General features: G+C 39.1%; 1 protein-coding gene across 7 annotated transcripts in view; it reads left to right on the top strand.

Annotated features, from left to right (window-relative positions):
• trip12 (thyroid hormone receptor interactor 12) overlaps positions 1 to 24972 on the top strand; it is an 87671-nt gene that overhangs the window by 18865 nt on the left and 43834 nt on the right. For 5 of the 7 annotated variants that reach the window (XM_042339267.1, XM_042339270.1, XM_042339269.1 and 2 more), the window contains exons 3-10: positions 13044 to 13190; positions 14670 to 14786; positions 15499 to 16328; positions 19265 to 19370; positions 20628 to 20761; positions 21310 to 21393; positions 23219 to 23254; positions 24383 to 24478. In XM_042339267.1, the coding sequence (XP_042195201.1) occupies positions 13093 to 13190; positions 14670 to 14786; positions 15499 to 16328; positions 19265 to 19370; positions 20628 to 20761; positions 21310 to 21393; positions 23219 to 23254; positions 24383 to 24478 (1501 nt within the window). In that variant the 5' untranslated portion in view covers positions 13044 to 13092. The remainder of the gene's footprint in view (positions 1 to 13043; positions 13191 to 14669; positions 14787 to 15498; positions 16329 to 19264; positions 19371 to 20627; positions 20762 to 21309; positions 21394 to 23218; positions 23255 to 24382; positions 24479 to 24972) is intronic. The other 2 variants (XM_042339271.1, XM_042339268.1) reach the window with 1 other exon arrangement.

The following is a 24972-nucleotide window of genomic DNA, read 5'->3' as shown; positions in this document are numbered from 1 at the left end:
TGCATTCTGTATTTTGTTGCTGTAAGATTGTTATATGCAGTAGCATTTGATTGTTTTGTTTTGAACATGGAACAGCTGGATTGGTATGTTTTGTGTCCTATTTTGAGACCTTGGTTAATCTCTGGTACCTAGCTCAGTTAATGACATTGAGCAGAGTGATTGAAACACAGGATTATTTCTGGGTTGTGACTTTTATCCACCTGTTTGCTGATGGTATGGGTTAGTGGAAGCGAAAATAAGTTCTAACTGGCTATATATTCATTATATAAGCCTTTTGTGTTTTGGTATCAGATTTCCATTACATTAGAATGTACATGAATGTAAATTTTCAATTTATTTTTTATCAGAGAATGTCTCGCACTCGTTGAAACCCCTTGCTGTGCTTTTGAGGTTCTGGTTACCGAAAACTTGGCAAACCAAGTTTTTGTTTGTATTCTTTAAAGTATGCTGTCTCTCCTTGGCTTGATTTGAGCTCCCCTCTCCCTTCTGATGAGTCACCATGGAGCCGGATCAACCCAGAGAACCAGTTTGATTCCCCACCCCAATGGATCGTCAATTTAGATCACCTGATCAGCAGAGGTTTCACTTCTCAAACTAGATCCCCGAAACTCCTGAATTCCTAAATTGTATGCCAAGTAGTCAATCTGCACAAAGTGTGAGATTGCCAACATTCTCCCAAGAATTTTTATAATTCTCTAGATGGAAGGGAGTGTTTAAGAACATAAATCACAGCGAAGAACAGTTACAAAATGCAAGGATTATTATTACTTCCTTGTGTATATTTGCCCTGCTTGTCATGAAACTATTCTTCCCTTGTTCTCCCCCCTTTCCCCCAAACTTCCTGTTTAGTTTATGGAAACTATTCTTTAAATTTGTTAGTCTTTCTGGTTTAGGAAGGGGTGCCACCTCTATTCTGGGGGCATTTCTTTTAGCAGTTGTACTTTAGGTGAAAGGCTGGATTGCTGCCAATAAAATTGAATTGTTGGCAGCTGTAGTGGTTTTCAATTGAGTTTTTTGTTTGTGACTTAATTTAAAAATTAATCATTTTGCTATTAATTAATTACTGCCAACCAGAAATAAATTGTTTGCATATATAAAGTTGATCTAGGTAAGTTGAATTTTTTAATATTTTGTTTTGAGTATTTTACTCTTAATATTTAGTGGTTGCTCAAAGCTTTCCAGATTCTTGACAACATGAGTCAGACATGACTTGTATGTTTTATGTTTGAGATTAGTTTTATTACAATAACTTTGTGTCCTACCTATTCGTATCTTATTCCACTCATTCGAATCGATGGCTTTACTTTAGTAAATCACGTTGAAAACTACATTTCTCCCGTATGACATCACAGTAACTTAGTGAGATCATAAAGAAACTTTGAGCTGCTTTCTTGGGTTGCAAAACTAGCCTAATGGATAAACTAGGTTTGGGTTTGATTCTAAACATTTAGAGGACCATCCCAGTGGAGCAGAAATAAGGAACAGAATGGATCCCTATGCCGGTAACCACTGGAAATGTGTGCATACGTTTTAGCTGACCAGTTTTACAGATCACCAAATATAACTAAATCCTTTGGAAATTGGTTAAAAACTGAAAGCCTACTTTCACAGTGGATTTAGAGAGCGTTTCATGATGCGTTATTAATTTAAAATAATTGTACAAGATCACCACCAATAATTTACTGGTATGCCATTGTTAAAATCTAGTTCCTTTTGGACAAAAAAAAGTGTAAAATGTATGAAAATGGAAAACTACTTCTGCGGGAAAATGAAATTACAATGCACTTACAAAAACTGACGGAAAATAAACCTCAAACAGGACATGTTTGCATCCAGAAAAAGTACTTGCATTTCTATAACACTTGATATAGCAACTTCTTAAAAGCCTTATAATATTTACTGTCAAGTAAATTGACTCAACTGTGCATCAAGGACTATAAGAAGTAATCAGGGTAGAAATTGGGGATTTGGCTGACAATTTTCACAGTTTGTTAAAAACCAGGTTGTACATCCGTATTTAATAAAGTTAAAACAATAGCTATATTTAAAAAATTCAGCCTATGAGACTATTTCCTTAACACCATGCAGCCATTATATTTGTGCTGATAAGATTCCCTGCTGGAGCTATCTATTCTAGTCTTATTCCCTTACACTTAATATGCTTTCATATTTTCCACAAATGTGTATCCCATTTCCTTTTTAAATGGTGTGGACCTGGCTTCAACAGCCAGTTGTGGTAAAGCATTGCATATTCTGAAGGAGATTTTGTGCTCTGTACAGTTGGCATCTACTCTTATCTGGATTTGTCACAGTTCTAATGCTAAGGATTTAATTGTTCTAGTTGAGAGGCAAAGTTGGAGGCGTATTGCCTTTCATATTGCTATGAGCTTTCATAACCTCATGGATTTGGAGTAAAAGCTGCAGAAGAGTGAAACATTTTTCCAAATCCCATTTCATGCAGTAAAATCTTTTTAAACCTACTGTTGTTTGATTGGCCACAAAGCTTCTGATTAACAAAGTGCTTCATTTTCTCTGGTTTTGACCAGACTCGATGTGTTGGATGCCCAAAATGCAGCAATTTAATACTATTGGATTTCTGCATTTGATCAGACCACTCTTTGAGGTGGACCTTGATGATGCAGTTGCTAATTTGCCCATTGACAAGATTATTTGGGTTAAAAGACTCTAAATCTGCATATATTTGAAACCTTTTTGCTACTGTAAGCTCAGAAGCTGAGGTATCAATAATACAGTATTTTGCAATAAAATAGCTCTTGATTTCCCACATTGCAATATTACATACTATTTTCTTTCACTATTGTTTTCTTGTGAAAGTTGATTCAGAATTCCCATGTGCCCAGAAACCCTTGCTTGTGCTTATGAGCCTGAGGGTTAACAATTATCCTATACTAATTGTTTGGTTTACTGAATTTTACGTGTTGTCATAAAGCTGTAAAGACAAATATATTATATGATAATGGATAGGTTATAGTTAAGTACATCCAATTTGATATATTGTGTCAATGGATTTATAGTGTGTGTGTATGTATATAAAATATATTACCATTGGCACAATATGTCAAATTGGATGTATTTAACTGTAAACTATCCTTTAAAACTATATAATCTTAATGATTTTTTAAATATATATACACACACACAAAGACCCCTTGTATTTTATTTCTCCTGATGACAGCTTTTCGCTCTTGAGTTTACATTTCTAGATAGCTATATTGCATGTTGTGTTGCTGCATGATAAATAAGTTACTCCTCCACAATTTATAAGCAAAAATTTCTTGAAATAATACCAACAAGATGAGCATTTTCCTGTTAAACTGGGCAGAGTATTTAGATTCTTTGCCAGATATCCCAGCACAGTTCGATGCAGAAGTCTTTGCATGAACAATGACTTGGAAAACCTTAAATTGCTCAGTCCATTTGCATAATTAAGAAGTCATAATAAGTCAGAATGGTCATTTAACTCTAAATGACTATTCATAAATTATCAATCTTTTTCTTTATCGTTATTACTAACTTGTAAATAAAGCAAATATAACTGATAGATTCCAAAATATTTGCTGGCATGTGCCAAAGGAGGTGAAGCAGTATACCTCCCTTTCAAAAGGTGTTCCCATGTGTACAAAACAATAGTTCAAAGTTAGTTTACTCATCAAATACATTACTTTTGCCTCCCTGCTTTTTACAGAAGCTTCTGAAACCCGTGCCATTGCTGTGACCAGAAGGTACTCACTGTTGAACACATTTTGAACAGAATTGAACTTACTCAAAGCCACTGTGTGGTTGACACAACAGCATTGTTTTCTCCTTTTCCTGAAGGGAATTTCTAGACCAGGACCTCCCCCATCCCACTAATCCATACGAGTTTACTAGTCTAAAACTAATTTCACTCTGATGTTGGGTTTTACTTTTATTGTGTCTAACCTGTTGGTGTGTAGGGTAATACCTGAGCTTCCATTTACTCTGAAGCCTGACGGAAGTTACTTAAACCTACAAGGCTGACCAGCTTTCATCTGGTAAGGTGGTTTTCCAATTTTCTCCGTTTGTCTGAGGTAGTGATTTGTGCTAGGATATGATTCCAAGGGTACCAGTAACTCTCTGTTACTTCACCTTTGGGTTTGGTTTACTTGGGTGAGTAGATGTTGAATATTTATGGGTTATTCAACTAGAGTTGGGTTATCACAGCTGAGCCTGAATCTTTATTCAATCAGCATCTGATAGAATTTACTTGATAGCGAGCAGAAACCTAGCCTTTGCTCTCTGCACTCCAGCTCAAGACAGCACAGGCCAAGGATTATCATACTGTCAACTGATATCTTGATTGCTATTCATTAATTCAGCACAGAATCTGGGTCAAGCTTTGGACCTTGAACTGCATGGCTCGCTATCACACTGGGTGCTGCATATCCCACAAGTCCATTGAGAGAACTCATTCATGTTTTTGAGGGAAATATTTAAGCATTGTCTATTTTTTGTATGGATATTTTCCTTTTTTATATGCTGTTTCTCACATTGGAAAAATACTTGTTGTTGAATGATCATGAATGGATAACATGGTTAATGGGTACAATGGTCCATAACATTAGTGACATCTGCCTTATATCTATTGTCTTGTAAAATTGCCATTAATATGTGAGGAAAAAAATCAGCTTGTCATACCCAGTATTTCATGGAAGGGAAATATTTTTCCTGGTTCTTTCAAACTATAATATGATCTTTTGAAGTGGCAAAAAAAATTGTAGTTTGTTCAAAGTATGTTCTTTCAGTCTTTCCTCCACCGCGCCCCCCCCCCCCCCCCCCCCCCCCACACACACACACAAAAGATTACAATCTGGAAGCTTTCAGAAGGCAAAAGTTCAGAATTGGTTGCGTTTCCTGTAGGGAGAACACTGAAATCTCTGAATTGGTTTTCTGTTCTGAGAATACTGCATAGTTGGGGGATCACAAGGTAGCAACGTGGTTTTCTAAAAGCTGTCAGTGGAACTTTTAAAAGTTTCTAATAATCCCCCAGAAGTAGGTTAGGTTACGGTTGATTGTTAACAACACATAACTTGCTTTACTGATGTCAAGATCCAGGCTAGTCGGTTAATAGATTTTATATGCAGGGGGTTGGGGGTGGAGGTAGTAATTGAAGTATCACTTCAAGTTGAGAAGTTTTCCTGCTTCATTCTGTGACCCTTCTGTTCCATCTTTCGATGTTGTAAATATTGTGCCAGACAATAAATAGCTTTTCAGCCTTGCTACCTGTTTACCTATTGAAGTATCTTGGGATTCCCCAGCTTAAGCCAGAATGTGGTTTGTGTGTAACAAAGCAGTTCTACTGTTGGTTGGATAAATGCGGAAGCACTGGGATCGATTGTTTGCCCCTATTATCAGGTGATGCTCAATTTGGACTAGCCTAGAAAGCCTGGATTTACTAAGTGGTGTGTTCTCTTGAAATCCTCCTTTACTCGCCCTGTCATAGAAAGCAGGAATGGAATCGAAAATTGGCCAATCAATTGAGGTGTGTACTGTTAACTCTTAATGAAGCAGAATAAATTAGCTTTAGTCCAAGCCTCTGCACTGCTGAGGATAGGTTACCATCTGTCGTGTTTCCCCACTGGTGTTAGCAGGTGTGAATTTTTTTTGTAGTTTCTATAGTTTTTCTTGGCCCAAGTTACAACTTGCCACTTCCCTCCTTGTGAAGGGTAACTTAACCGATATAAGTCAAGTTTCCATTCGGATTGAACTGAAGGACCTTATCTAATGTTTTTGGCCCATGTTCCCATGTCAAATGTCAGTTCCTGAAGAGCACACATTGCTGAACTAATGTATAGAATTAGCTCTTAAGACTTTAGCACACAATATGCACTGATGCAGTAGGCTACATGAGCATTCAGTGCGATTTCTTAGCCATGTAATCAAGGCATTGATAATGTAATCTTCTGCGTTTAGCTGAGAAAGGTGACTGGAAATTGGTCAGGATTTCCAATCAGCCCTTGCAGCTTTGGTTTTTGTCCAATTGGTGGGGCATTCGTTTGATGCCCACCTGTTATGATCAATATTATTCTTAATTAACTTCTGATCAGTTCTGGAAAAATGTGACTTGACAAGAAAGGCTTGAGCTCGTCATAATAATAATCTTTGCATTTGATAGAGCGCCTTATCACGTCTTCGAGACGTCTCAAAGCGCTGCATAGAATACACTGTAAAGTGAATTAATTATATTTTGTGGGCAAAATGTGGCACCCAATTGCACACAGTAGTTTCCCATAAACAGTCGTAGATCAAGTGACCAAATTATGTTTGCTTTTTGAAGGATTTATTACTCCCAGAAAAGCGATCCGCCAATCGACTAACAACCGGGTTCCTACTTACTGCTAGGTGAACAGGCGTGTGGAGTAAGGAAACTTGCCCAACATTTCACCCTGCCGGGAATCTCTCGTTTGCATGTGAACAGTTGACACAAAAAAAATCTTTCTTTAAAAAAAAGCTTTAGAAGGTTGCCAAAGATTACACTGAGAACGTGGCAGTAAAGGTTAGGGATAGGGGACAATCCAGTTATTTCAAATTTACTTTGTTTTTACAGCCGTGAAATTTCTATTTTTTCTATCTCAGTCAATGCTTTCACTATAAGCTTATCCTTCCACTAATCAGAGGTTTTCTTGGGCACTGTTTTAGTTGCCATGTAAAGTTGGTCCAGAACAAGAACCAATACTTTTTTCGAGGAAAGAAACCTTTTGGTTGTTCATAACGATGTGACAATGTTTGACATTTTTAAAAGAAAATGCATGTTTCTTTGCAGAAAATGTGAACTTGCTGCAAAATCTTGTGAGTTCAAGTTGAGTTTTAAGAGGAATAGATTCCTGCAATCAAAATTCAGATGGTAGGAGCACTTCGAATGTAAATTGACAGACAAGGATAGTCATTTGCTACAGTGGAATCTTGATTATCCACCATAATGTAGAAGGGCTCTCTGGGATTCATTAAAATTGGTTTTCAACGTATTCCCTTCAACTCAGTCTGTGAATGCTTATGCATAGAATATAATTTATACTGGTTTATGAAGGCCCATTATCTAGATCTCTTCATGGCTTTATTTTTACATTTGTTGAAAATAGTGCAGTTTTCTAAAAACGACACTATTTACAAAAATGTCTTTAATCTTGGTGGGGGTGGCGGGTGGGGAGTTGGTCAGTAGTTTGAGTCCCAAGCAATGCTGTAGTTTTCATTCACTTTACCGCATAAGATACCCAGTCTACAAATATGCATAATGCCTAAAAAAGTTAATCCCGAATTGTTATCCTGTTTGCTTTGTCTCTTGATGTCTTGAGATTTAAAATTAACACACAATGAAATTTTGCTTTGTTTGATTGTCAAATTTGAATATAAAGTAAGCATTTATTTTCTAATGGTTTATTGAAAGTAATATACTTTGGAACAAAGTTGTTTTGGTATATTTTGCCACCTGCAGAGCTTTTTTTAGAAGCTCTTGGGAAATTCACGTCTTTGTGCAACCCTTGTAGTTTTGATCATGATCAGTCATGATCAGTCATGTTCTTTCCCTGTTCCCAAATCCGAGCTGGGGAATAACCAATTGCGTGGTAAAAGAGGTGCTTCTTGAACAAGGGGAGGGTGGATGCATGTGAGTCAGAGGGAGCTTTAAAGAGCAGGGCAGTATGCTTGAAAGCCCGTCTGCTGATTATGGGGCGGTCAGAATGGGAGACATGAATCAGGCAAATATCTGCTGAGCGAAGGGAGCACCTGATTTGGTAGGTTTGAAGGAGGCCACAGGGGTGGGGCAAGATTGTGGAATGATTTGAGGGTGAGAATGAGTATCTTGAATTCAAAAGAAATGTCTCCCATTTTTCTGAGAGTAATACAATTAACTGCAGGTACAGAACTATCTCAAGGATTTTAATTGTATTCTTTTGTTAACTAGTTTAGAGAAGTCTTGAGATGCTACCCTGCATGCAGGGCGCTATAGAAGTGCAAGTTGTTGTTGTATTCAAGGAGTCTGAAGTGGTCCAAAGTTTGCACACACATTTCTTCTTAACCATGGACTTGTTAAGATATGTCCCAATCTATAAAAGGCATACTAAAAACTATTTTATAAAAAGGTTGCACAGATAACTCACGGCTCCCCATTTTTCAGGCTTCTCCCTTTGTTGTATTTTGCTCCCAAGTCAGAGTGCAAACAGCAATTATAATAATTGTATTTTGGCTCGGCTACAGCACAAGATTTCTTTCGAACTACAACACCAACTTGCACTTAACAGTAGCAGAGCCTGACTCCGAACTGGGTGGGAGGTGGCCGTAAGCATGGTTGAATAGGAAGGGTTTCAGGTGGGACTTGAAAAAAGGGGCGAGAGGGAGCAAGGCGGAAGGATCGAGGGAGAGTGTTCCAGAGTTTCGGAGAGTAGTGGCTGAAAGCGTGACCTCTGATGGGGTGGAGGGTGCGAGGGATGAGCAGAAGGCCGATGCCAGTAGAGCGGAGGCGCGAGGAGGTGGATTGGGGAGTTAGGAAGTCGGAGATACTCCACATGCCTAATAATAATCCCTCGAAAAACAATAATAAATTGATCATTTTCAATCCATGACTGTTTGTGGGACACTACTGTGTGCAATTGGCTGCCGCGTTTCGCCCATAAATATATGGTGAATTCACTTTACAATCTATTCTGTGAAGTGCTTTGAGACATCGAGAAGATGTGAAAAGCGCTATATCAAATGCAAGGATTAATATTAGTTGAGGATCTTGAGGGCGATCAGTTCAGTGATGGGGAGCCAGTAGAACCTGGCCAGAACTGGTGAGATGTATGCAGGCGGCAGAGTTCTGAATGAGCTGGATCTTTTGAATAGTGGAGCTGGGGAGACCGGTGAGGAGTGCGTTTGGGTAATCCATTGCTTGGTTCTAACCAATGAATGGTTCTAAGCAGACTTGGCAGACCATCCCATTCGAGGGAAAGTCTTGCACAATACTGTTCACAATAAATCAGGAAAGCTAACCTGCTAGGAGGGATCTTTAATAGTTGTAGTGCAAAACTGGTATGTAGCAGTGGCCTACCTCAAATGTGTCACCCAGGTTAACTTTCAGTTCTGCTGCTGCCAGAGTGTGTTCCTGGATGTGTACTATAGATATGTACTGTCAAGTACTGTAGATTTTTCTTAGTGATTAATCACAATTTCTATTTTCAATAGCAAATGTTTCTTGTAATGCAGCAAACTGTGTTAGATTTTCCAGTGATTCATATTTGTATTTCACTCAAACTTTTTAAGGTTTGATTTACAAGGGGCATGTTAATGTAAAGATACACATCTGTAACATTGGTGAATTCTATTTCTGAATTTACTTTGAAAATTCCAATTTACTAGACTTGTCCAGAATACAACTTGCAGACAAAAACAGAAGTCGCTGGGAACACTTAGCAGGTCAGGCAGCATCTATGGAGAAAGGAAAGTGAGTCAACATTTCAGGTCCACGACCCTTCGTCAGAACGACTTGTAGACTTTGGTTTTAATTCACTGCTCATGACTTTTGTGGTCTGTCATTTTGGAATTAAAAATTGCTTTCTAGATCGAGAACATCACATCATCACATTTCTATTTGGTGGTTTCTAGTCAGAGGCGTAGAAAGTTTAGTTTCAGTACATTGAATCTGAAGTTTAAATTGAATATTTATTCTCTTTTGGAGTAGATTAACGCTATAGTACTCCAGTATTGGTTCAAGAATGAATAGAATCGTATTTTAGCAAAGAAAGAATCATCATGTCTGTATTGTTCTTCCTCGCTATCTACAGGAGCTCTTCCAGCTATCAACTGGAGCTATTTGTTCTTGCCCCATACACTTAGATTTTTATCCGAGGGCCATAACTCCCATTTAAATGATTTCATTGAATCTACCTTCCATACTCATTTGGTACCTCATTACCTTATTCACTCCAGTGAAAACAGGCCAGTTTAACCCTTTCTTCATATCTTAATCCAATCATCCCAGTGAATCCGCACTCCACCCTCTCCATGGCTGTGATATCCTTTCTATAATGGGGCATGAAAAATGGTACTTAATACATTTGGATGGATTCACTGTGATCTTTGCACTTGAATATTTCTATTTAAAACAATTTTTTAATCACCTCCAATTCTACTTTTATTTTAAAAATAAAATACATAGATGGCTCTGAATGTTTGCCTGGGTGTTTTGCTTTCAAGTTCAGATGACATTCATAAACCAGCAGAGTTTCTCTCACAGCTGAAGCCAATCAAGTTTTCTCATATTGCAACCTTATCACTGGCAGCCATCTGTCTGGGTTTTGCCAAGTGTGAACGTTACAACAGTGGTTTTTCCTTCATATGCTCAGCTTATACTGCATAAACAACCAGCACATCCAGGTAGCAATGGATTACAAAAAACGTACAAGATGTAGGAAAATGACTTGACCTTTGAAATGTTTTAAGAGGCCCATTGAACACTGGTTTTAACTGATTAATTCTTGGCATATTCCCACTAAACAAAGGTGTTGATTTATATTGTTTTGGCACTATGCTACAAGTGGTTAAAACATGACTAAGTCAGTGGTCCATATACTAATTTCGATCTCATCTGTATTTGAGCTTCCATTTGGTCTGATAACTGCTTTGATAATCCAATCTTCTTCAAGATAACAATTACAAACTAACCTCCAGTTATTGAAGCTCATTCTGTCTTTGTTTCTGACTTATTTTGAAACTTCACGGAATGTAATGATGAAGCTTTGATCAAGTTTAATTTAGGTAATTTAAAATGCTTTAATGTTAGAATAAAACAATTGCCAATGATGAATCTTCAAACATCATGTGCTTCAAGAGTAGTACTTGGGATACATTGACCATATTATTCAGACAGACTCCAATGACAACATTCTGTTTGTACCTAAAGCAGTACATGTGGAGTCCTGTAGCTTAGTGATTGGCCTCACAAGTTAGAGGAACTGGGCTCAACTCACGGAGGGCGAAATGTTTGGCAAGTTTCTGTACTCCACACGCCTCTGTTCACAAAGTAGTAAGTAGGTACCTGGTTGTAAGTTGATTGTCCAACTCCAAGTCTTATTAGTAATCCAGACAGTCTGATCAACCATCAAAGATTCCTTGAATTACTGCAGGATTATCTTGGCTTTGAGACAATATTTCTTAGATTCTTCTTGTCATCTTCGTGTAATTTACATAGTAATTCTGCTAATTACATGTTTAACATATACAGTAGTTACAAGTTGTGCTTTAATTGTTTTCTGCATTTTTACTCCATGTGCAATGCAAAAATTCTAGGAGTAAAATGTGTGTGCCTTTCTGTCTTAATTTATTTCTGAACCTTTTAAGATTATAGGACATGTCAAAAGATCATAATTCCTTGATATGTTTTGTCAACTGGCAATCTACTGCACAACGTTATTTTGGGCAGGAATCAAAACAACAGGAAAAAATGTTTCCAGATAAACTCCAGAGTTTGTGGTAGCAGCAAAATGAAATCAACTGCAGTTTAGACTTTCCTTGTGACCAATGGGTATTCCCTTTTAATAATAATAATAATAATCCTTGCATTTGACATAGTGCCTTATCAGGTTGTTGAGATGTCTGAAAGAGCTTCACAGAATATTGTAAAGTGGATTGACTGCATTTTTGGATGAAAACAATGGAGCATGCTTGAGAGCAACAATTTTGTTTCAGTCCAGAATAATGTGCAATGGGCAGTTTTAAGTATTCAAAACATTCAGTGTCAGTAAAAACCCTGTGCACTAACTGAATTTTGGCACACAGTACATGTAAGAAGTGCAATTATATTGGGCAGCATTGTCAAGAGACTGTATTGCATTTCTGTACAGAACATTGTTCTGATTACTACCAATACGACTAAAATTATGGACTAACTGAATTGGCATTCGTCATAGTTTTAAGAATTGGATCTTCACATTTAAAGTACATTGTCTGGAAATTGTTCCTCTCTGTGTGGCATATCTATTCCCTCATGTATTATATAACGCAGTTTAAGTGTATAACTTTCAAAAAGAATTGTCCGGCTTCTAAAGTCCTGAATTCCTTGTGGGCAGAGCAATGGTTAGAAAACCAGATAAATCCAATATTTGGTGAGTGTCAATGTTAGTTACATTTCCTGCTGAAATGGCAAGAATGATGGTGCAGTACATTAAAGCATCACATAATAACAAGTAGATTCTATTCCCTGCTTGTCAGTAGTCACCATGGAAGGGAAAGTTGATCCCGAGCTGTACTTTCAGTGCAGTTCTTGAATTGCCTCCAGCTAGGAGTCCAATTACCTTAGCATGCTGGTATGTGTAATAGCTCTGGGTCAAATATTCAGGCTTCCAGTTGCATCCACCAAAGTGGATTGGCATTAAAACCTTTGGGAAAATATTACCAACCATTGAGACAAACTCTGTACCATTATCAATTGAGGAGGCCTAGCTTTTAAAGCATTAAAACTACTCATTTAGTATAATCCTCTTAAAGTCCCAGCAAAGGGACATTGTACTGTGCGCTACAAGTGACTGGTGAGGATGGTCCCTTTTAATTTATTGGGGGAAGTGTGAGAAAACAGATGGATTTTATAAACTGCTGAAGCGCTTTGAAACGTTTCAATACGAATGTGTTGCATCAATAATGCTTAACCACGTGTACAGTGTGTCAATAATACTTAGCACATGTACAGCTCTGACATAGTTTCACTCATGTGAATGGATTCGATGTGCATAATTTTCCCGTCCTACAATGTTTATGAATTTGCTTCATACCTACTCTGTTACTTTTGATCAAAGCCTATTTGTGAATCCAGAATGAGACCATGTAGAACCATGGACTGGGGAAGATCTCTTGGACTGGGAAGATTTGAGTAGGTGTTGTTTCTCTCGGATATTGGTCATAAACTTGTACCTAATACCAGCTTTTTGTTCCAAATGAGCAGGTACAATGGATTGAATGAGCATTGCACCTACTAAGAATTTAAATACTTGAAGCCATGGTTAATTTTTTCTTTTAAAATTCTTTTTGTCTTTCAGTGAATGGTAGTGTCTAGAAAGGGTATGTCCCTTCAGGAGAGAGGTGCCAATGTCCAACCGGCCTAATTACAATACAGGGGGGTCACTGCGACGTTCACAGAGGAACACTGCCGGGGCCCAACCACAAGAAGAAGCAGAAGGAGGAAGGCAAGTATTGTTTGGATGGTTTGAAATGATTATTGGTATGTTGAGACCACTGAAAATGAGCTTACGAAAATCGTATCAATGCAGTGGATATTTTGCCATGTCCTTATTTTAAATGAGGTCACTTTACCATTTTCTGTGTAGAATGAAGACTTTTACACTGCAATGTCACGTACAAAGTTTTAAACTTTTTCTACCAGGTCTGTTAAGGAAACGGGATTTTGATTTCAAGTTGACAGCCCTCTGTGACTGAGTCTTTGGCTACCATTTTGGATCAAAACTGCTGGAAGTAGAAGTGGTTTGGAACGGCTCTTCAAATCTTGATATTTTAAAGATTTTTGCAGCCTTAATTGCTACCACTAAATAGTGTTTTTTAACATTTCCAGTTTTCATAAACCATTCAACAATCTTTAGTTCACAACCGCACGTGTGTGGCTCTTGTATTTCCTTGGTGTGTGAGACCACTGTATGAGATGATTTGGATTCCACTAAAGATGCTGCTAAGTAACTCAAGACTTGATGAGCTTTCCTTAAGTTCTCTTTATGTTGGACAAGCTGGTAGCTACATAACCGCATACATGTCTGTGTACGTGTGGCTTTAATAAGTTCCAAAGCTTTCCCCGTATCAGTTTTGAAACTTAGCATGGTGAAGCTACTAATAGCATAAATTGCATTTATCTTTTCTACACTGCATTACATTGTGACTGGCTTCTGTTAAATGTTAGCTGCTGTGTCCAACTTTGCGTCATACATTAGGGAGCTTGATCCCAGTGGAATTGAATGTGCAGTTAGGTTTAATGATCTATATTGGGTAAGTAAAGTTAAGTAACATCCAACGGCATTATCAGAAGAAACGTTCTTTATAATTCCCGGAGAGAAAGGGCAGTCCTGAATAACACTCATTTAGAAACTTGTTTTACAAAAACAAACTTGCAGTTTTAACAATATGATCACACTTTTTCGAAACAGTAAATTGCTCAATAACATGATGGAGTGTAATCTTTGCAAGCAAAGCATTGTATCTGGATTTCCAGGATTTTTCTTTTAAAATGAGCAATAAACAGCTTTTGAAGTATAGAGAGGATGTGGCACTTGTTAACGGACAGTTCTTTCTGTAGGAATAATGAGGAATACTTGTTTTCGGGTTTAACAAAAGTGTAGTTTGAAAATGCTGTTTCATAGGCTATTGTATATTATTTCTATTGGATTGTTACAAATATTTGAGATATATGGCCACATTTGATGTGATTGAGTTGTTTTATGTGCATAATGTAGCATGTTATGCACCAACTAAGAATGCCAATTTGATAATTTATGAGAAATTTACAGTCTATAGCTTTTAGCAAACAGCAAAAGTTCACATTCTGAATATTCTTTAAAAGACTAATTAACTTTGTCCTAATTGGAACATATTTCTGTAAGAAAACTGGGTTACACTTTGGATTGAGTTTGATTTCAGTTTTGTTTTCCTTTTTATAATAGGTCACAGTCAGAAGAGAGGAAGGAGGCAAAAACACCTGCAAGTAGGCCAGCTTCCAAAGCTACAAAATTGCAGGCCGAAGCTGCCACTGGACAGTCCAGGGGACGTGTATCAAGGAGGTATCTAAAACACTCAAAAATTCTTAATTATAATATTCATTTTACACATTAGCAATATAGGAACATTTAGCCCTTTGATATGCACTTAGTCAACCTTATATTTTCAAGTCCCAGGAGCAAATCAGAGCAAATTACTTCCACAAGGCTTTTATCCTTTTATTTGTGTGAGAATTCTGATCTTCCTGAATCCTGCAGCATTAACTCTTCTGCCCATCGACCATTTCTCAGTCTCTCATGGCCAAAAATAAGAACTGTAGGATTAATATACTTCTTCAGAGAACACAGAATTGTAATACCTCCGCAACCTCTCAGAGGGTTTTAGGTTGTGTTCTTGCTCATGATATTCTAATCGACTGAGTCCAGTTTGAAAGGAAATGTCTGGATGGCAGACGACATCAGTCCAGAGGATAGCAGGGTACATTTGAGGCAAATGAGGCACATTTTGCATGAAGATAATGAGAAATGATCTATTACGAAGAAATTCTCCCACAGTTTAAGATTCCTATTTTCTAATCGTCAGTAATTATTGTGTAGTTGCACCCACCTTCCATAATAGATAATTTCTCATAATCTTAATTTAAACCCCATGTGCCTCAAATGTACCCTTCATGCAAAACCCCATGTGCCCACACTATACCCAAAGTAGGTTATAACTGGGTTGTCCTGTATGTGTTTGACCGTTGTTAATAAGACTCATGTGTTTCCTTAACAGGAACTCCAGGAGTTGCAGCTCTTCATCTGTTGCTTCTGTGCCGCAGCAAGAAGAGAGGATTAGTAGGTCAGAAAGACTAAAAACTGGACAACCTGTTAAAAGAGACAGTTCCAAGAGCAGTTTGAGAGGCTTGAAACGTGGTCCGAGTCCCGACTGTAGCAGCTCCAACTCCACCTGTTCTACAAAACGGCCCAAAGCAGTTCCGTCCTCGGAAAGTCCCACTGAAACACAAAAGAATAAGGTGCAAGCAAAGACCCCAAAGAAAAGAAAGTCTGTACAGGATAAGCCAGCAAAAAGTGCACCGACTGCATCGACGAGCAAGCCCCAGGGCAGGAAACAAAGCGGATCCAGTGCTGCCTCTCCTTTACAGAAAAGGAAAAAGATTGAGACAACCACCTCTGCTGTAAACAGTGGTCCTGCAGCTGACTTGATCAGTGCTGAAGAGAGATCTGCTAAACCAACCAAGCTGGCTTCAAAATCAGCGACCTCAGCCAAAGCTGGGTGTAGCACAGTTACTGATTCTTCCTCCTCTGCCTCTACGTCCTCTTCATCATCTGCTGCTGTTTCCGCTGCCGTACCTCAGGGAGCCAGGTTAAAACAAGGTAAAGACCAGAATAAGGCTCGCCGCTCCCGCTCGGCCTCAAGCCCAAGCCCTCGCAGGAGCAGTCGGGAAAAGGAACAGAATAAAACTGGTGGCTCCTCCAAGTTTGATTGGGCTACTCGTTTCAGCCCAAAAGTCAACCTGCCAAAAGCAAAACTGTCACTTCCGGGCTCTTCTAAATCGGAGACATCAAAGCCAGGGCCATCAGGCCTGCAAGCTAAGTTAGCCAGTAAGTGTATAAAATTGATTCAGAATTATACTTTGTTACCAATAAGAAATGCAAACCATCTTCGTTTGATAATAATGCAAATATTTATTTTGGGATGTGGCCTGTTGACTATTAAACCCACTTGTGTGACCGCTTTGTCAAAGGTCTAATCTGGACCAGCCACCAAATTCGTATAAATCTGTAATTGTTAATGCAGGGTGACCAAAAACTGGTGATACCATTACAATGTCTAGTAAGTCAAATAAATTATGATATTTTTGTTTGTTTTTAAATAATAGGATAGATATCATGACATTTTGGTCACCCTGTATTTAAGTTGATTTCCTTCCAAAGCATGCTCTGTTTATTTTTAAAAAAGTGTTTTCACTCTTTCATATTTCACTCCTTTACCTATTCTACTTCCCATGGTTTTGAATACTGATCTTTTAATATTAGGAATAGCTACATTCGCACTCTAATCATCTGTAGATTCTGTACACTTCCCCATGATTAAACGTGTATGAAAATGTTTTTCATGTAGTTATGGCCTGGATATTGAGCCATAAATTTGGTGGGGAAGCTTATGTTCTGTTGAAACAGCTTTAGAATGAAGACTCATTGTATTTAACAAACATAATTCAATAGTAATTTGAGTCTTGCCGAGCACTTGTTTGCTAGTTAATTCCGAAGGTAGCCTGCAATCTGTGATTTTAGTATGTGTAAACCTTATGAATCAATAACTTGTACTAGGTCGAATTATAGTACAGACTTGCTGCTAGATTGTTGGAAAAGGGAAATATTCTTTCAGTGGATATTTTGCCAAGAAACAGAATTTGATGTCTGGAGTGGTCAAATAGACTGCACTGGACAATATAGAAGGGGGTGGAATTGGAAGAGGAAAATCTGCACAAGTTTCCCTTATAGATGTGCCACGTTTTTGAAAATGTTTTCAAGATCAACTTCAAGATCCTCACACTCGTGTTCAAATCCATTCACTCCTGGCACCTCTCTACCTCTCCAACCTCCTCACTCCCCAATCCACCACCAGGGGCCTCCGCTTGACTGACACCGGCCTCCTGCTTGTCCCTCGCACCCTCCGCTCCACCATAGGAGGTCGTGCTTTCAGCCACTATGCCCCAAAACTCTGGAACACTATCCCTGAATCCCTCTGCTTTGCCCCTTCTCTCCCCTGTTTCAAGTCCCACCTGAAGACTTTCCTGTTCTACTGTGCGTACGGCCACCACCCCCCTCTCCCCCGGCTCAGAGTCAGGCTCTGCCACTGTTAAGTGCTCTGAGATGCTACCCTGCTTGGAGGGTGCTATATAAGTGCAAGTTGTTGTTGCCATCTGTTCACTTAGAAGCCAGAAAATCTTGAAAGTATCCCTCAGTTAAGAATGAAAGTCTGAAAAAAGTACATTGAAAAATCCCACATGAGCCCTGTGGTTTGATGGTTTTATTATTTGTGCCAAATAATTCCCCGCTACCACGTATTACTTGGATCTAATTGAAGCTGCAGTGGTAGACCTGATTGTGGTCTCGAGAAATGAAAGTGGCAGTTATATTATTATAATAATAAACCTTTCATTTGATATAGAGACTTATCACATCTTCTAGATGTCTCAAAGCTCTTCACAGAATATACTGTGAAGTGAATGACTGTATATTTTGTGGGCGAACCCCGGCAACAAATTGCTTACAGCAGCGTCTCACAAACCGTTGTGGATTGAGTGACTAAATATTTTTTGAAGGGATTATTATCCCGGAAAAGTGATCCACCAATCAACCAACACCCAGGTTCCTACTTACTACTAGGTAAACAGAGGCGTGTGGAGTAAGGAAACTTGCCCAACGTTTCGCCCTGCCTGGGACTTGAACCCAGGTTCTAGTGGTACAATTTAAAACCAGATTAGCTTCTGTGTGGAACAGCAATAGAATTAATTGGAAAAAGTGAGTTCTCTCACAGCATGGCACTTTCCCAAGCAATCAGAGCAACTCCAAATTATTTTTTTAAAGAACAGTGTAAAGAAATTATGAAACTTGTATTTATGGATTGCTCTAAACATTATTTGAAACTGTCAATATTGCATTAAGATCTACCAAGAAACGCAGTGAATCACCAGCAGCAAAGCTCCCCAGCATGAGGCGGAGCACCCGCCAAAAGACCACGGGGCAGCAGGAAAGATTTTCGGGTTAGGTTACTGGGATTGCGTTGGTACCTTTATCCAGAAGTGATTTGAATCTTGGTTTCACCACTAAAGGCTTTGATGTCAAATGACTTCCATTGCAGACCAAATTAAGTAGTTCCAGTTAGTGAAGCCTGTTATTTCAGTTAATGTTCAGTGTGGGTATATGTTCCTCTCCATTAAGGCTTTAATTAGCAGGTTGCACCTGGATACCCAAAGTGCTGTCAGGTGCTCTTTCCTTCTCTTTAGTGTTTCTGGTACAATAGAAATTCAGATATAGCTTAAGATGAACTACCCCCCCCCCCCCCCCCACCGTGGGTCAATTTTGCCATGTGTGGGAAGTACTGTGAGAAGTCTTAACTATTTTCTGAGGCTGAGAAAAACTTCCTATGGTGTATCCTAATGCCTTCAGTTATGAAAATATACTGAAGGTCAGCTCAGGAACAGGTGCGTTATATACTTGTGCCACAACCCTCTCTCCACTCTCTGTTCTTGGGCTGATACTAGAACAAAATCCCAGGGTTGGAGATGAAAGCAATTGGAGTACACACTGCACATCCCTAAAATGGTCAATCATGACACTGCTTCTGATAGCCACAGGGTGTCCACCACTTACGTAGATGGTCAGCACTGGGATGTGTGGTTGTCTATTTGGAGGGGCAGCAGGAAAGATTTTTGGGTTGGTTTATTGGGATTGCTTTATCCTTTGTGGTACCTTTATCCTGATGTGATTTGAATCTTGGTTCATGTCAGCACTGTTATAATATTTTAAAGGCTTAAGAAGATCTACCAAGAAACGCAGTGAATCACCACCAGCAGAGCTCCCCAGCTTGAGGCGGAGCACACGCCAAAAGACCACGGGCTCCTGTGCTAGTACCAGGTAAAGATCAGTTTGCACTGAATGTTGCTCCAGTACTTTTCAAAAACCTGCTCATGTATGTTTCTCAAATGGTGCTCCCTTGCCACCTCGGGACAATTTCACTGAGCAAGTGGAGACTGTTTTGTGCATTGGTACTGGTAGAGAGGATATGTTTATCAAATATTTTGAATCTTGGTTTTAATAGGACTAGAAGCAGCAGTGGAATGTGAAATTGCAGTTTAACTAATAATCCTAGGTTCATGTGGCTTCTGCTGTGCAAATGAGTAATGTAAGATGATTATTTTTGAGTATATAGATCTCTTGCCAAATCAAGTTTACTATTGAGATGGGTTTATAGAAACATGCATTTTAGACTTTTTCAATTAAATCAACTAACATGGTTTGATATTGCTGAACAGCGTGTTGCCTGGCAAATTCAGTGGTAGAGGATTGGGCTGCCTTACAGATCAATGTTCTAATTCTGGGCAATTGCACAAGGTCCTTAACTAAAAAGGAAAGAAGCCCTCTTTATTGTTTTTACCCTCCCTGTTTCTCTTCTTTCTCCCCCTCCCCCCAATCCATTTGTACATCATACAAGCATGCTTGTCAACTCACCTAAAGAACAGAGATTGAGGCATCAGTGGCTGGATAATGCCCTTGAAAGTGAAGCATGGATAACGGAGGTGGGGAGAGGAATGCTACGCATTACATTGTATATGTGGAGTTAGTTTTGCATTTGCTTCACTGCTTACTGAACAAAGCTGAAGTGAGAATAAAACTAGTCTGTTCTGAAAACAGCTGTCTTTGGCAATCTTTGGGCTTAAAATGTCCAAATCATCTGCAATATTGGAATAAATAGTTCAATCGCAAATCCTCAATTTTATCACATTTCCACATGGAGCCTGATGGGTCTGACCCAAGTGTAGTGTTGGGAAGAAATTGTCCTTGAGGAAAGGTGCATCTAGTCCAAAGATCGTCTTGCCATGAGTGAGCAAAGCAGCTGATGACCTGATACTACCCCTCATGATGGGCGCTCTATAAATGCAAGTTATGAAGATCTTGCACAGTTTACAAGAATATCCCCTCAAATGCCTTGTATAGATAAATAATGGTGTAGACGGAATATGTGTTTGTTCTCATGCACTTATTTTAAAATCGGCATTTGCATGCCAGCACGTGAGGTTTTATACAGATGTGGGATACGCTCTGCATTGCTTCAGAGAATATTGTAGCCTTATCCCTCACACCCCTTTTCCTCTTCGCTCCAACCCCGAACAGTCGGCGAGGCTCTGGCCTGGGCAAAAGAGGAGCATCCGAGGCTCGCCGACAGGAGAAGATGGCAGATCCTGATAACAACCAGGACGGAGCAAATTCTTCTGCACGCACAGAAGATGCACCTCAAGGAGCATCAGGTACAAAATATTAATCTCTGGTCCTGTTCTGTCAGCTCTTCACTTCAGATGGTATAAGTGTTAAAATGTTCATGTTGCAAAAGCCTTGATTGTTTTACTGCCAATGGAAGCATTATAGCTATGTGAGCCCCATCCTGCCGTACCGCTGGCAGTATTGTAGGATTGAGTGTTGATTCAATGCTATCCTAGAGAACTGTTATGGGATTGGGGTATTTCATCAACAAACAGAAGTACAATTCTAAAATTCAACACAAAAGAATTGTATGAGCTAAGAAAGATATAGCCATAAGTAACCAACCTAAATGGATAGTGTAATACTGTTAAGTGTATATTGTAAATCACTATTCACTTAAATTAAAAATGGCATGCTTGGATTTTTGAAGAATTGAAAGATACGATTTGCTCTATTCGAAATTGGCAGAATTTTTTTTTTAATCCTCGCAGAGATTGTAAAGCACTCCAAGTGATACTTGTGTTAAGATTTTTTTATCACACAAAATACTTGAGCTTTAATAGAATGAGCTGAATTCTTTGGTTTTTATTTATAGCTTCTAGTTCTGTTGCTGGGGCTGTGGGGATGTCAAACTCTGGAGAGAGTGAATCGGATGACTCTGAAATGGGCAGACTACAAGGTAAGGAATCTCAAGCACCAGCTGTGATGTGGCAGTGAGGAGTATAAGCCATCTGTGATGCAAGATCTCTAAATCCACTGTAGAATTTGGAAAACAAAATATTTGGGTTAATAATAGAAGATTAAGCTGTCTTCTGTTTGATGGAATTTCACCCAAATAATGACAAAAGACGTAGAGCCGAAGAACCACTGAAGCTAATTTCTAGTTGGGGAAAAATGTGTTGTTGATGTGCTTTTTGTGACCCACCAAGCAATGCTGGGTGTGCTGAAATTTTGAAAAGTAGAGATGTAGGCATTACCTCACCCCATCTCTGGCGGGAAGTTCATGTCATGTAAATGCGTTTCAGGACTTAGCAATTGTAAGTGTCATGGACTGCTCTGGGCTGTTTGATCTTTCAGGCAGTAATTTTCATAAAACAATGGCGCAACTTTGGATACATTGTACCAATTGGAAAAATGTGCAGCTGTGCAATTCAGAAAAAAATGCATGACTTTGACCAGTGTAATTATATATGCAAAGGACTGCGGTGGCAGTTTGCAATTTGTGTTTCAGAGCAGGACGTAAACACTGAGCATTAAGATAAAATAAGGCCATTTGGTGTAAGGTCATTCTCTCCGTTGACCATGTTAAATGTGCCTTGTTGTGGACATTAGCCTGTTCAAATTGACAGATGACCAAATACAGGTAAAGCTTCAAAGAAAAGACTGAAAATTCACTCTAATTTCCTTCCTCTCAAGTAATGGAGTATTTAAAATATATCCAACAATCTTAAAGGAATTCAGCAGTATAGCATTTAGTTTGCCTTTGCTGGGAGTTTGTTCCAAATATCCACTGCTTTTGAGGAACGAAAAAATGTGTGATTTGTTCGAACACCATATACAAATATGAATTGCTGTCATTCCACAAAGATGAGAAAATCAAGGGCGTCGGTCCCTTTAACAAATCATTCCATTGTACTGCTGTTTTGTTCATGTGATCTTTCCCCACTCTGGCTTGTGAGCTGCACCCGCTGTTCCCTTTTTGCCTGACCCCAGCACATTTTTTTCTTTTGTCATTATTCAATTTCGTATTCACTTTCAACCAGCATCATCAACAATGGGCAGCCCCATCCAATCATTCCTGCGGAAGAACTTAGGATCCTCTGAGCTTTTTTCAGAACATCTCAGAAAAAGAGACATTTTTGGGCCATGGGAGGAGGTTTCATTCCAGGGTATAAATTATCCAAGCAGGCAGAGTATTTGCTGAATTGTCCCCGCACATGAGAGCTGATTTAGATTATGTGGAATTTGCTTATGGACTTAATCCAGTGTGCCGAGAAAGAGGTCATCCACATCAGCATTGTGCCATGTGTGTAACTTGCCCCCTTTTAGTCTTGAATTTCTTAGATTCTTCCAGATAGGATTTACGGGGCTACTATTGGTGAACTGGAAAGAATCTGGTTCACTGCTGCTCTTGTAAAAGGCCATCTGCAACTGTTCTCAGCTGTGAGCAGACAATGGAATGTTAGCGTGTTGCATATCCAGGAGAGGGAGGGAGGGAGTCAGGAGCCCTGACTATTCTGTCCAATTCTGCAAAATTGGCACTGCTGCATTAAAACATCTTCCAACTTCTCTGATCACAATACCTGGCTACTTGTCCATTGCAGTGACCATCCTCTGGACGAATGAAGGTCAAGCCTAACAAGTAGACTTAGTACTGTATCAGCTCATTTCAAAATTGAGAAATGGGGATGCCCAGAGGTGGACCTCATGGTGACCTTCTTGGAACAAGTCTTTAAAGTGAGAAGGTGTATGCTAATATAGGCAATTGTTTGCTTTCCCTATAGGAAGAAAAACCTGGGTAAACCCATCATTAAACAAAGGTTAGTGAACTGGGTAGTAGAATGAACCCTTGTGTTGCTCCATCACGGGTCAGAACTTCCCAGTAAAAGTGAGAGCTTATTTATTTCTATCAGTTGGCCAAACTTAACGGAGTTTCCCTTTTAAAAATATATACATGGAGAGGTTTAAATGCTTTCACCAAGCATAATCTCAGCATGGCAGTGTTCAGTGAGTTCCACTCCAGTGCATGCTTTGACATGTTCCCATTTGAGGGATTTAACTGAGCAAGTGTTGGATTGCCTATGCCAGGTATGAGTTCTCATTCACTGAAAGAACTTTAATCTTCACATAAAGGTCTCGCTCAGCCTAACCCTTCATTTGGTTTCTGGTGTGCTACTTCAGTGTGTGCTCATTGTTTGAGGGGTGTCATTGGTGCCTCCAGCCAGAGAACAAAGGGTGTGAGGAGGCCTTGTGTAGAGTGGAGAAAGATCACAACTAAATGGTTTTTACAGCAGCTGCCCTTTATTTTTGCCCCTGTGGGATGATGGCAATTCCTACTTGTATGTGGAGGTTGAACTTTTTGAAGAATGAGAGACCATACCCTACAGTAGGTAATCTAACCTTCTAATGTCTAGTCTTGCTTAAGGTTTATGGATTTTATACTTCTGCAGTTCTGAATAACTTAATCCTTCAAGTTTTTAAATTTCCCAGCTCTGTAGAACATGAATGATTCTCATTGCTGAAAGACTGCTAAACCCCTCTTACAATTCTGATCCTCTTTCACGTTTCCCTTGGAGACATCCTTATTATATGAACCTACTTTTAATGCGGCTAAAGCAAGGAATTGGGCATGCGGTACCTTAAAGCCAGAAAGGTTGTGGTTTGTCACACAATTCCCAGATTAATGATGAAACCTTTGGAATTTGGCTAAAGTTCACCAGTATAAAATGAATAGAAGCAAACATTACATGGTTGATGCAGAAATCAAGAATTTTCTTTCATGGTTTAATGTATGTTACAATAAATTTTTATAACAAGCATTCCCAGTATCTGTAATTGCTGGATAAGTTTGCAGCTAGGCACAAACTATTTGAATGGTATTACTCCTGTGCCTGTAGGAGTCATTTGTGCTTTGCATTTGTGCAGTAACCTTGTGTATTTTGTTCCAGCCTTGTTGGAGGCTCGTGGCCTTCCACCCCATTTGTTTGGCCCTCTTGGTCCGCGAATGTCCCAGCTCTTTCATAGGACAATTGGAAGTGGAGCAAGTGAGTAATTGCCTGGCGCTGTTGTTTCAGAAGTGAAGACTTGCCACAGAAACATTACCACGAGATTGTACTGATTCAGAAAGCTGAAATTGCTTTTCAAACCTTGGGTTTGTTACTTGGAGAAGATTTGACATTTAAGGGCTCTTGTTCTGGTGAAGTATTGTGGAATTTATCATGATGAGCAATGTAAAATCTGGGTAAATTTTTTTTTTTCTTTGAGTATTTGGAATCTGCATCAAGTCTGCTCTGCTCAGATTTTGCATGGACAGATTCCAAAGAATCTTTAATTTCTCCTCCCCTTCCCCATCCCAAAATAAAATGTTAGATAAACACTAAGATGTGGGTTTGTTTCCCCACTCTTAAACTTCTAGTGTCTAGTGAGCAGTCTAGATGCATTCCCTTTGGAGTGGTCAACTGCTATTCTCTTGCTTTACTGACAAGTTCAGAGAGAAACCGAGTATGGCTTATCTGATATCCTATCAGGATTGCTGATG

Source organism: Callorhinchus milii, unplaced genomic scaffold (assembly GCF_018977255.1).
Source record: "Callorhinchus milii isolate IMCB2004 unplaced genomic scaffold, IMCB_Cmil_1.0 Scaffold11, whole genome shotgun sequence".
NCBI classification, from domain to species: Eukaryota; Metazoa; Chordata; class Chondrichthyes; order Chimaeriformes; family Callorhinchidae; genus Callorhinchus; species Callorhinchus milii.
The sequence above is the reverse complement of the archived record's forward strand: the minus strand, read 5'-3'. Positions and strand labels throughout refer to the sequence as shown.